Source organism: Euwallacea fornicatus, chromosome 7, assembly GCF_040115645.1.
Source record: "Euwallacea fornicatus isolate EFF26 chromosome 7, ASM4011564v1, whole genome shotgun sequence".
NCBI classification, from domain to species: Eukaryota; Metazoa; Arthropoda; class Insecta; order Coleoptera; family Curculionidae; genus Euwallacea; species Euwallacea fornicatus.
In genome coordinates, this window is record NC_089547.1 from 815,939 (window position 1) to 828,682 (window position 12,744).

General features: G+C 36.9%; 1 protein-coding gene across 1 annotated transcript in view; it reads left to right on the plus strand.

The window, feature by feature from the left end:
* Positions 1 to 12,744, plus strand: part of CngA (Cyclic nucleotide-gated ion channel subunit A) — a 47,811-nt gene that overhangs the window by 17,480 nt on the left and 17,587 nt on the right. The window contains exon 2 of the mRNA XM_066283568.1: positions 8,420 to 8,743. Coding sequence (XP_066139665.1) covers positions 8,450 to 8,743 — 294 coding nt within the window. The 5' untranslated portion in view covers positions 8,420 to 8,449. The remainder of the gene's footprint in view (positions 1 to 8,419; positions 8,744 to 12,744) is intronic.

The window sequence follows — 12,744 nt, forward strand, 5'->3', positions numbered from 1 at the left end:
TTTATAATAAAAGTAGTAGACGATTCGTAAATATATGGCTCAATCCTGTAGTCCCTGTTTTTTTGGTCACATACTTGAATTGGCTAGATTTCAGTAAACAGTATTCACAAAATCATTTTGCCCTGTAAAATAAAACTTTCACCTTTTTTCTTTACAAGAACTAGAATTTGAGCATGATCCTGTCCAGGTAAATCGGTAAAACTGCAATTTATCGATAGAAGACCCTTCTGGCTTCCCAATCAAATATCCTAGCCGTAGTAGGCCTGTGTGTATTAGCCATCAGTTTTAGTACCTAAGAACTTCGCAGTACTTGTAAACCCTTTCTTGATCGAATTGTCCCCTTCACGTGTAGTTCGCTAGCCGAATTCTTCATTTTTGTGAACTTGATTGAGGTACATTATTTAACAGTGAATTAAATTACTTCGTAAGTTGTTCCCGAGTTTGCTGTTCCAAGACCCATTACAGTCCGAACGCAATTACCCACAGTTATTTTAGAGGTCATTTTCTAAATTCCGGAATTTCGGCAGTGTTTGCGAATTACATCACTTCTGGTCTTTCGAGCCGCAAACACTTTAATTTTAGTACTATAAAAAGGACACATACATTTCGGTCCCGCGAGACGGACGAAGCACGCTTCTGGACGCGGCCAGCCGGAAGCGCGTCATCAGTTTGGTACCTCTATGATGTTTCCACCCGTATTACCGCCAAATGCATGATTAGCCCTGACCCTTCGATCAGGACCTTCCAACGTCCACTGGCGGAGTGGTTTAATGCATTTGAGGTCGATAACGATTATTCTAGAAACCAAAGGCATTTGAGCCTAATTAAACGCTGCAGGCAGAAGCCCGGCAAGTTTCCTATTGCTATTGGTATCGCCTTGTTCTAATAGTAAACTTCACAGAACTGCAGAAAATTGACGGCCTCAATAGGTATCTTCATGGCTATTCCATAAGCCCTAAAACCCCTTCAATAAATTAGCAACTTCTCATTAATGCAATTCCGTTTAAACTTTAGAGGTTTTTTATCTTTTATTGCGCCATCAATAATTTACAACCGCGATCGTTTTATGGCTGGAGCAAAATGCCCTTTTAAGCCTATTTCTTACTCATTTCCTTCGCAAAGCCATATCCCGCAAGCTCAAAACGTAATTTCTAGTCTCGGTCAACCCAAAAGATATATATATATTAGATCTAGACCCAACCGGGCCCGCCCAAAAAGCCCCATTTCAGTCTCTCATTAAATCGGAGCGTTAATTTATGCAGAGGGACCATAGAAAATAGAGCGTCTAATTGTTAGAGCGTATATTAATTTGTGTCTCTCTATCACAGAGTTAGAGCAAGTTTGTAATTACGTAAATACAGCGTTAGTGAAACCCAAAAGGCACGTTCCATGAATCCAATTAATTAAATTCCCGTTTGTGCTCTATCGGAAAAGTTTTAATTGCGCTATGACGGATGTCTTGTGAAAAATTTTAAGTTTGGCAACGCTGCGTAATCGCTCATCAAAATCGGCATGCAGAAGGTGCGACTTGTCCCATTGCGACGAGAAGACTTGAATAAAATCGAAACTCTGCTGCTTTTTAAATTAGCGAAAACATTGAAAATGTGTTAAAAGAAAATCCTGAGAAGTATTATCGACCCCGGCTATGCCGTTTCTTTCACTAATGAATGTATTCATAACTAATGCCGTTTTCCCAGTCACGGATTTTCGCCTGTTTTAAACGTTTAATATCTTAAAGTGTACTCTATGGTAGATATTAACGTAATTACGCTAATGTTACTTAATTATAAACGTTATTTATAGGAGTAATACTCATTAAAACCAGGAATATGTTCAAGTGTGAAAAATTTTCAAAAAATTGCCGCAAAGTATAAAAGCGACAGCTGACAGTTGACGCCCCAACACTCAGTAATACTGCTACAACTAAATGCGGAGTGGGAGAACAGACAGTTTTGGTCGATCTTCAAAGATTTTTATGGCGAAATGTTACTTTCGATTATGTTCAACAATATACTTTGAATACAATGATATGCGCAACTTCTTCGGGGTCTTAGCTGTGCACTCCTTAGATCATAAAACGGGATAGCTGTAGAAATTCCGATGATATTACATGATTCTTACATCGACGATCTAACAACTAGAAGACAGTATGTGATTTCCGATGAGGAACCATTAAAACGGTTGATTTCTCTTCTGAGCCAACCGAAGACATTTTAAGTGACTGATTTCATTTTGACAGTGATAGCGACAGCTTGCTGACACTGATAATGACAGTTGTTTGAGAGTGACGGTGACAATATTTTTGCTGAACGTACAGAGTTCTATAGTTCTATATTCTAAACTTAATCCATAACAAATTTATGTGGATATTCTTCTAATTCTCTTATTTTATCCGTGTTTTTTGGGATTCCTCCATTCTCGCTCATCCATCGATAGGGTGTCTAAAGATTCGAGTAATGAATGTAAATTTGTGCTTCCGAAATTAAAATGAAAGGTAATACTTTTCTTTACTATACAGGGTGTTTTTAAAAACATGGTCTAACTTTAAGGGGTGATTCTTTGAGTAATTATTAGACCAAAAGTGGAAATAAAGGAATCTTTTAAGCTAGAAATTGGAGAAAAAGCAAGCAAGAAAAGCGCTTTCTTAAAACTAAACTTGTACCAATAGTAGTTTCTTTTAAGTAAAAAAATATTTAACAATAAATAACATGAAACTTACAATAGCCGCTGAAATATCCTCCTGGAACTTCAATGCAAGCACTAGTTCGTCTTAAGATCGATTACCGAACACTTTGAAATATTCCCGGCATGTATCTAATCTGATTACTTGGATCCCGTATTCGTTGGTTAATTATTCTTCAGTGTGGACCGGAGTTCTATAAATGCACGACTTTATATGCTTCCAAAGGAAAAAATCTAGCGGATTTAAATCTGGTCGTTTGGGTGGCCATGACTCCTTAATGTGAAAAAGTATAAAAGTTTTAAAAGTCAGCAGCACGTATATAACAATAATAATAAAAAATAACAGTGCCAAATTTCAATAAAATCGACCAAAGGATCATTCGTTTTTTTACGAAAAAACGATATTTTAAGAAAAGTTCAAAACCCTGTATCTCTGAAAACGAAGCATTCCAGGACCTATGTTTATATAAAGTTTTAGCCTTAGAATCGCACAAAGGATCACGCCATGAAGTTTGGCCACGTGCTTGAATAACACCCCATACATTATACATACTGCATGTTCAGTTACATAGGAAAATGCACGGTCGACGTTTGAAAAAATCACGGAACAACGTTGCCATATTTATAAAGAATCTCTTGTCATTGGGAACAGGAGTGTGCAAAAGGATGCCAGAGATTTCGAAGTGATTACGTACATAATTTATAAGGAGCAATTATTTCAGAATTAATCCTGGAAAATCCTTATTAAGAGGGTGTCCGTTTAAAGGATTTAAATTGTGAAAATATTTCTGATAAATGCTCATAAATCCGACAGTGAAGAGTAGTACCACGGACCGATGTTGCTTAAGTATATTGGATGACTCACATATAGGAGAGGTAGCAATCGAGCAGCGATAATGTACCAATATTTTTGCAGTTTAATAATTAGGTCTCAGATCAGAGGCGCATTGTTGCATAAATTATCCATTTAGGTACCTCTTTGGTGCTGGAGATTTCTCCAGAGGCGCAGCCAAATAAATGTTGTCGGTTTTTTTCCGGGACGATCTAAAGTATGTGTGCCAAAGGTTGGGTGATTTGTAAACGGTTCTTCGAGCCCGGAAAGAAATCGGAGTCTCTCCAAACCCATTCTTTATCCGTATCCGGCACACAAGATAATCCGTTTTCTAATGGAAGTGCCTCGTCGTTTGTCTGTTTTGTGTAGCCATTTGCTTAAAAAAAAAAAAAAGAAAAAACAGAACTTACGAAACTTTTCTATGATTTAACAGCTGTAAATGCGAGGTTTATAGCCTGCGCCCTCTTAATTCGCCTCCGGTGGCCGCCAGATTGCGGTTATTAAAGCTCCAAGGTCCAAGGGAAATAAACAAAACGCGTTCTCTTTAGAAAATTGATCGTCGGACTGATGGAAAAGCGATTATCCAGGGAAGCACGACGCTTAAGTCCCGTTCACAGGAAAGGGATGCTAAGAAGGGATCAAACGGTATAACCCTGGAAACACGTCATTTTTAAGAGAAAAACTTTGTTATATCCGGTGATGAGTTAAAATGAAAGTTTTCAATCGGATTTCTGCTGGGTGAATACGTAGCTGCGAATTCAGCCTTTGAAGGCAAAATGTGCATAACGCGATAAAAGAGCACAGGGTGTTCCGAGAATGCATGTCAAAACTGGTATTATGAGATTAGTTGGGTCAATAAGTTAAGATTTAGTTCAAAAATCATTTCAAGAAACTGTCTCGTTCAGACGCTGTTGTATGGAATTTCTTATGAAATTTATAATTTTTTTAAATTTTATGTATTAATTTTATTTACGCTATAACTTGTAAACAAACGAAAATCGGATAACAACATTTGAGTTTTTTTACATTTATTTTTCATGTACAACACGCTCCTGAAGTTTGGCACGATCCTCCCGACTCACCCTGTATATACGTATTTGTGCTATATCTGGAGAATATTTCAATTGAAAAATAAACTTTAAAAAATGTTGATACATTTTTATGGTATTTTTCATAAGTGCCATCAGCGTTCACATCGACAAATATCGATAATTATCGGAGTGATGGCAAATTGGTGTTCAGCATGGCAATCCCAAAAAAAATGATCAAAATCCTCTACATTCGGATAAAATCACAGTTTGTGTCTGTAAATGCTTAACGTTATGTGGCAACGATTGATAAGTTGTTTCTTTGCCATCGTTTTACAATATGGATGCAGTGAAGCATAGCTTCGACAAGATGGAGCCACGCCTCACACATTGAGAATTTCAAGGCTTCTTCTGAAAAAAGCCTTTTTCAGGCGACTCATCTTGAACAGTGGAAATATCTCATGGCCCGTGCGCTCTTCAGATTTGACTACCTGCGACTACTTCCTGTAGGGCAACTTGAAATCGGTTGTTTGCGTAAACTGTCTCGCAACCGTGGAAGTTTCGTAGAACATTACTCGTGACGCCGTGGCCAACATGCGGTTGGCTATGACGACCGAGAGGCACTTTAGGGGACTGATCGAAAAATGCGTCAAAACGAACAGTCAGCACTTGTCAAATATTCTTTTTAAAACCACTCAATTGAATTTTCATGTTATTATAGTTACTTAGCAAAAAATAAATAAAAATATATACCGAGTGCTGTTTTTACTTGAGTTTAGAAAAAGAATGTTTCATTATCGCACCCTGTATTTTATGAATATATTCGTTCCTCTGATTAGATGATTTTCACAAAAGTGAATAAGAAAAATCACTGGTCGCAGCCTGAAGCTCTTCTTGATGCTGTTGAGAAAACCCTAAGTACTGCGTAGGCACTTCATTGGAAGTTTTTGTGACCAGAACGGACAAGGAAATTATTCTTAAATTCGGGGTTGAAAGTAAAATTGGATATTGTTCTGGATGAGAATTTTCTTTACTGTCCCGGAATGTTCATACCACGTTATTTCACAAAAGACTCTCTTGACAGTAATGAATCTTTTCTTGTCTCGTAGTGCAATATACTATTGTTTAATATTCATAATTGCTCTTGGGATTAGAGTGCTAAGCTGAGAATTTTATTTATTATCAGGTTCTTAGTCAAAGTTAAAGTCCGTTTGCCAACTGCCAGTTTTGAGGCTTATTAAAAATGTCGTACCCTTAAAACTACACCTCCTACAGTTTCATCCACGACCTAATAATTGCGATTTTATAACGCACCAAATTGGCTTACTCCCTAGTTTTATTTAAGAGTTTAAGTACGTTCACTTTCATAGGAAGTACACCACCTAGTAACAATAATAATTAAGTATTTTAATTTTCGCAAAATAGTGCCTTATAACAGAGTAGTAGTTGATCAAAGTTTCAGTAAAGAAACCAACATTTATTAATAAAAGAGATAATAATAAATGACGTCGCCTTGTATAGCAATGTAAGCATGCACCCTTCGTGGCATGGTTTGCAACAAATGATCAATAGCCTCTTCTGGGATATTGCATTCCAAAGTACTTCAAGGTGGTGTCGTAGATCATCCAAGTTGTTTGGAGGCCTCGGTAAATTTCGAGGATGGCGACTCATCGTGTCCCAAAGATGTTCGATGGATCATAGGTCCGGTGACCGCGCAGGCCAAGGCACCAATTCCAACCATTTCCAATTATGCTTGTTTCAGGTCCTTCTTTGCTGAAACTCTGATCAATTGATGCTTCATTCTGAAGCGTTATTTTGCCAAAATTACAAAAGTCAATTATTATTATCACTGGGTGGTGTATTTCATATGGAACTTAGTATACTTTTCCTCAGAGATCTGGTACGTTTAAAGTAAAATCAGAGAGTCCAAACTGCAAAAGCTTCTAGAAACTTGAAAAATCCCCGATGCAATAAATCTACAGATAAAGATGGTGATGTATGGGGATCCCGGAAGCGATAAGATATACAATGGCAGTTAACTGGGGAAAAGTTGCGCAATGTGGGGACATTGCGCGCCCCCTTCGTCGATGTGAGATATCTCTTTTCCTGTTAAATATGTTTAAAATGATGGGTTTGAGTTCGGTTTTTCCTGGTATTATTTTTAAGGTGTTGCCAAAAACACTTTTCCTGCTGTGCGAAACGATGGAAAAAACCAATATTGATTCGGGTCGCTTATTTACTCCGAATCCTCATAGTCAGACATGTTCAACAGTTTACTCAATAGTATAGAGAAAAAAAGAAAGATTGCGTTTTTTTCTGATCTGAGAAAAAATTGGAAAAATACTTAAAAATAAAAAAAGTATATCGAAAAGCAGGCAGATAATTGGTGTTTTCCAAAGCTGCTTGACTTAATTTAAATATCTAATAAGAACGAAAATTACACACATCATTATTTCGATACAATGAGTGTCGTAATAACCTTTAGACTAGAGCGTGAAATTTCCCTAGAAAAACATTTTTCTTTAACTTTTTACCGGGTAACTTTAATGAGATTTTGCACGCTTCCCGTGGCACGCACATATGAATGTGATATTGTTCGATAAAAATGTTCAAATTATACAGAGTGTTTCCTAACTACGTGTAAAAAATTTAAAGGCGTAATCTTCGACTGATTTTGAGTCAAAAATGTCTAATAAACATATGTCCGCAAATGCCTTGTTTCCAAGATACAGGGTGTTGACTGAAAGACGTTGAAAAAGGTTTCTAAAGGTTTGGTGGTATTTACTAACTGGTTTATTGTTAGTTTTTTTTGCTACTTCCACTACTATAAACAAGATAGTCAGTGTTATTTTGGTGTTTTACTCTCTAAAGTGAAAGAATTTAATTCTGTGTCCGAAAAATCTAATTATACCTTAGTTTTGAAAATTTTTCAAATGCTCAATTACACTAATCAAGAAATGGCCAATATGGTTTTTGTTTACGGCCTTGCTGATGGTAATTGTCTTTTCTAAAATTCAAATACCCAAATTGAGTCATTTTGGAAATAAAATCTCTTTTTCTTGTCACATTTTAACACCCTGTATTTTGGAAACAAGGCATTTGCGGACATATGTTTATTAGACATTTTTGACGCAAAATCAGTCGAGGATTACGCCTTTAAATTTTTTACACGTAGTTAGGAAACACCCTGTATATTAGAGAAAATAGAAGGATTATTCTAAAGTTTAATCGCTACTTCAAAGAACCAAATACACTTTTGCCGACCTATTCTGTATTGTGAAATTTTTCTCAATTTTCCGCATCTGTTCAGGATCATCAGGATTTTTTTGGAAAAAGGACCGCGAATTTTGTACGAAATTTTAGAATCGTCCATAAAAAAGTACAGTCCTTTACAATTTTACTTTAAAACAAAAATTTCGCATTTGTAAATTACATAGACGAAGTTTTCCTTCTCTCGCATATTATACGTATTTCCGTTTATTTTATACAAGGTGCCTCCGAATATAGTGCCATAAATTCAATCACCTCTTCTAGGTCCCAAAACATGACTAAAACTTCATATACACATATATCGAAAAAAGTTTCGTTTCCGATATACTCGGTGTGAAGGGTTGGTTCCTGAAGATGACTTTTTTACTACGATTTCCGAAACCATTAAAGATGAATTAATGCAGTCATGTATTTTATTGCAACGTTTAATGCTCTTTCTGAATCCTTATAAAGAAATTAACAAATTTTTCCAGGTGCCGGTAATACAAGGGAGCACTGCTTAAAAAGTGCCCAAACTTTTTCTACTTAACTTTATTGAAGATTTGACAGGAAAAATATGAAATTTGAAGATTTTTTAGTGGTTTCAAACTAATTTCTCTTTTTCCAGAGACACCGAGTGCGATGCGTGATAAATGCCATGTGGAGCTATGTTATGGCAGCCGCAAGGAGTAACGTGAGCACTAGAGCCGGCTCTGTGTTTACGGTGCAGACGGGCAACAATTTCGGCGACCCCGGCCCCTGCAGGGACGGGCTCAATTCATGTTCGTTTCAGCCGAACCGCACCAATCACATCACCCGGAGCTTCTCGAGAAACGATTTCAATGCCACCTTGTCCAGGGATGGATCCAGGGACGTGCTGGCCGAAGTCCGAGTCCACAAGGCTTATGAGGGGCACAGTTTGTCGGAGACCACTCTGGATAATCCATCGCAAGTGAGCATTCCTGGAAAACTTCAAATTAGAAATTTTCTAAGAGTTGCTAACTTTTAATTGATAGCTCCGACGTTCGCGCGTCGTTGGTGCTAGTCAATGAGGAATAGTTGGGAAAGCTATGAACCCCATTTATTGTACAGTTTGACGCGTTTGCTTAGGCTTCAATGAAGAGTTTTTAACGAGTTTTCGGAAGCTTTGTAAACATGAAAAGAATATCCGGTTTTTGCATTTTCCAACAGCCGAAATTCCCTTCTGTTTGCGCCCAGTTTCGAATAAAAACTGCCCTTTTTACCTAATCGAATTCGGGATTTCCAGGCTTTCAATGAAATGTAGAATTCCGTATCTAGCCACTTTTCTTACCAGACCAGCTTCTAATTTTATTGCTAGGGGAAGTCTTTTGTTCCGGATGCGAGCTGACCCTGACTGTTATGTTCTGCGTGGGTGCCTCTGAGGGTTACACACCCGAAGTCTTCATGCTGGACACCCTTATCTTGGACATACCGTATTGTAGTAAAAAAATTCGAGGGTGAGGAGAGGTATTATGGAGATTATAAAACGAACGTTACAGCATACTGACCTGACGATGACCAGACCGTGAATTCCGACCGATGATAATATGAATGGTCCGTTACTTATTAATATGTCCGATGCATAAGGAATGATTTATTTATTCCATCCATTGCTTCTCAACAATTTTGCACGAGGAGGTTTATAAATAACTCATGTTATAAATAACTCTAAATATTAGGAGGACATTCTCAATATCAGTTTATATCAATTTAACCTGGAATAAAAGTCGATTTCTTCCCCTAGGTTGTCTAACTGAAAAGCAACGTGATTTACGGGATGGTACAAAGAAGGTCATCCTGGCACCTTAAAGTCCGACGAAGTAATATGCCACGACCTGATCAGTGTCCTCAACTTAAGAGGTTCTAGGGTGTATGCGGATGGTATAGTCCGATATAATTGGAATTTCATTCGAGATTTTATATGGCCAATTTCAGCGAGATTTTCGGCCAGAAGCGACTAAATAAACTATAAATCTTATCTGTAGCTGGTGTTTTCAGTTGTTTGCAGATTCAATATATTTCTCGTATATACACCATACGTAATCCCCTTTAAAGCTGATTTCCTCGTCATCACTTTTCAACAAGAAATTTTATAGTTCTTATTCTGTCATGTTTGTCCATCAAAGAGAATTTTCGTTTTGTTTACGATTTAAATTTTGAATCTTCGGACCAAACCAAAGGGACCGGATTACTGGGGATGATAAGGGACGTTCTAAATTCGACACAACATAAAATATTTTACTTTGTGAACCTGAACTTTGAATGAATGAATGAATGAATGAATGGGAGGAAGGCGAAAGGCACGAAGAAAGCCCCTTATGAGACCCGTTCCGTCCCATCTAAGTGGAGTTAGATTAGTCCCGTCAGCGGACGGTTTGTTAAATAAAACGGTAGATCTTGTTAATCTGTATTAAGTTTAGTCAAGTTAGGTTAAACCTTATTATCAAGCCGAAATATTTTATTAAATTTCTTAAATTCTTGAACTAAAAAAAATCAAATTATGTCTAGAGAGTCTGAGTTAGTTGTCCTGTAAGACACATTGCAGTCAGACAAGGGAAAATGGACAACTCCATCGATTTCCTTTATAAAGACGGATACGTAATTAAGTATAAATGTGGAATAACTTTAAATTTTCGTGTTTATCTCAACTTCTCTTTTCCCAAACTATTGACGTAATTTCACGTTTGGTCGAGATAATTGATCCTTATCCTATGATTTTTTCCGAAATGCACGCAAACGGCATTTTTTTCAGGTTTAAGAACGTTAAGTGAAGAAACACATGGTTGACTTAAGGACGATTCGCCTTATCGGTCAACTCACTGCCTGGTCACGGTCCGGTCAAATATTCTAACATTGATTCTGTATCGCTTGATCGTGGCTTGACTGCGATCCTTGGTGTGAATGAACATCAAGAAATTAATGTTACAATGTGTAACCTGATCATCACCAGACCACCTGCCAGGTAATGATCAAATATAGAGTGTTTCATAATTCTTTTCGAAAAATCAAAATTTCAAAAATATTTCTATTCGCTTTAAGCAAATCGAAAAAGTCTGGAAATTACAGCTACCTTGAAAAGTGGAAGAACTTATCAACTTTTCGAGAACAATTAATATTTGGAATAGGGAATGGTATGTAATACACCCAGGTGTATAGAGTGCCGTAACTCAAATCGACCGTTAAGGACAAAGTGCATGGATACAATTTCATCACCAAAAATTGAAAGAACTGCCAAAAGCGATAGAAATTAGAGAAGCTTGACCCTGTATGTTTATTAATATACAACGTGTCAATTGGTAAACGAAATACCCTCGATATTTCTCGATATACTCGATATTCGAGAAAATTGAATATATGCAAAAACACGTCGTATTAAATTTCAAGGGGGACATGCTTTAAGTCGGTGTTCTATTATATTGCATGTACCTTCTAGCGAGGCTGAAACAACTACTGAAACGTTAAATGGGAAAGGGGGTTGAGGTATTCCTCACTTGAAAGGTCTTTCGATTACCTTTCCAGATGTGTCAGTTTTTTTCTCATTGAGAGATTTTCGAAAAATCATATGCAAATCATAAAAAAACTGAGGCATCAACTGTATCTTAAAACATTTTCTTATTCATGGTTTAAGTGTTCAAAGTGCTGCGTTTTTAAGCAGTAATGAAGTCTGTTTTCAAACTCCATTTCACCAGTGACGAAAACTTCTTGAATTTCTCTGCACGAAACTGTAATCCATCTCATCAATCCTTCCAAACCTCGAGATTAAGTTTTGTAAACAACAGATGATTATTTCGGCTTTTATTTGTTTATTTGTATGCAGATGCATTTTTTTAATATTCTACGAGCAGAAAGAACACTGAGAATAAGACTGTTCGATTAAAAAAGAACGATGGAATTCTTAAGTTTTTTGTTAAATTATCTTTTATTATTGTAAATTTTATTTCGCAAGATAGTGTTCTTCATCATTTTTAACAAGGTGAACCTTCACCACACTATTTTCTTCCTGTTAAACATTGGCTACATGATAGGTATCCTGGCAAACGGATTTGTCGAAAAGGACCAATCGACTGGCCACCGCAATCACCCGATTTAAAATCTCTCGATTTTTTTCTTAGGGGTAGCTTAAATATATTGTGTATAAAACTCAGCATCAAGATTTGGAAGAATTGAAAGGAAGAAATGCAGTTACGTGCAGGGAAATTCAAGTAGAAATTTTTTTGAATGCTAGAGTGGAGTTTGAAAACAGGCTTCATTCCCGTTTAGAAAATAATGGAGAGCATTTTGACCACTAAGAACATTAATAAACAATTTTCCTACAATACAGTTGATATCTAAGCTAGTTTATGATTTAAACATAGTTTTTCGAAACCTTTTCAAACTTAACCCCTCTTCCCATCTAAGATTTTAGTGGTCGTTTTCACCTCGGCTAAAGGGTGCTCATGTAATTTAATAAAAAACCGACTCAAAGAATGCCCCCTTTGAAAATCAAATCTACGCGTTTTTGCTTATTTACATAGTTTCTATAAATACCGAAGCATCAAGGGCAGTTTCTATGGTGGTGTTGATTTCCGATTTTCCGCCACCCCCCGAAAGGGCGGCTATTGGATCTGAAACACGCATAGCGTTAAGCTGCTGGGCAACATTGTATCGTACCGGTAAATTATACGAGACCTTTTCCGACATGTTATTGGGATGTGGGTCTCCGTGTAAGTACATCGATATTGAATAAAAAGGCTCTTTAAATGGGAAGGAAATTGAGATTTTTTTTTTTTATCAACAATTCCGACGTTGTAGATACTTGCCCCCTGATAATCCTTCCAGTCTAGCAACAACTTTTATTTTTCATCGAGTGAAAGTCGATTAAGGCCTAATTTATAGGAAGCGAAATTGGAGCGCGCCCTCTGTAAAATTATACGATTATTGCGAGCTTTCTAC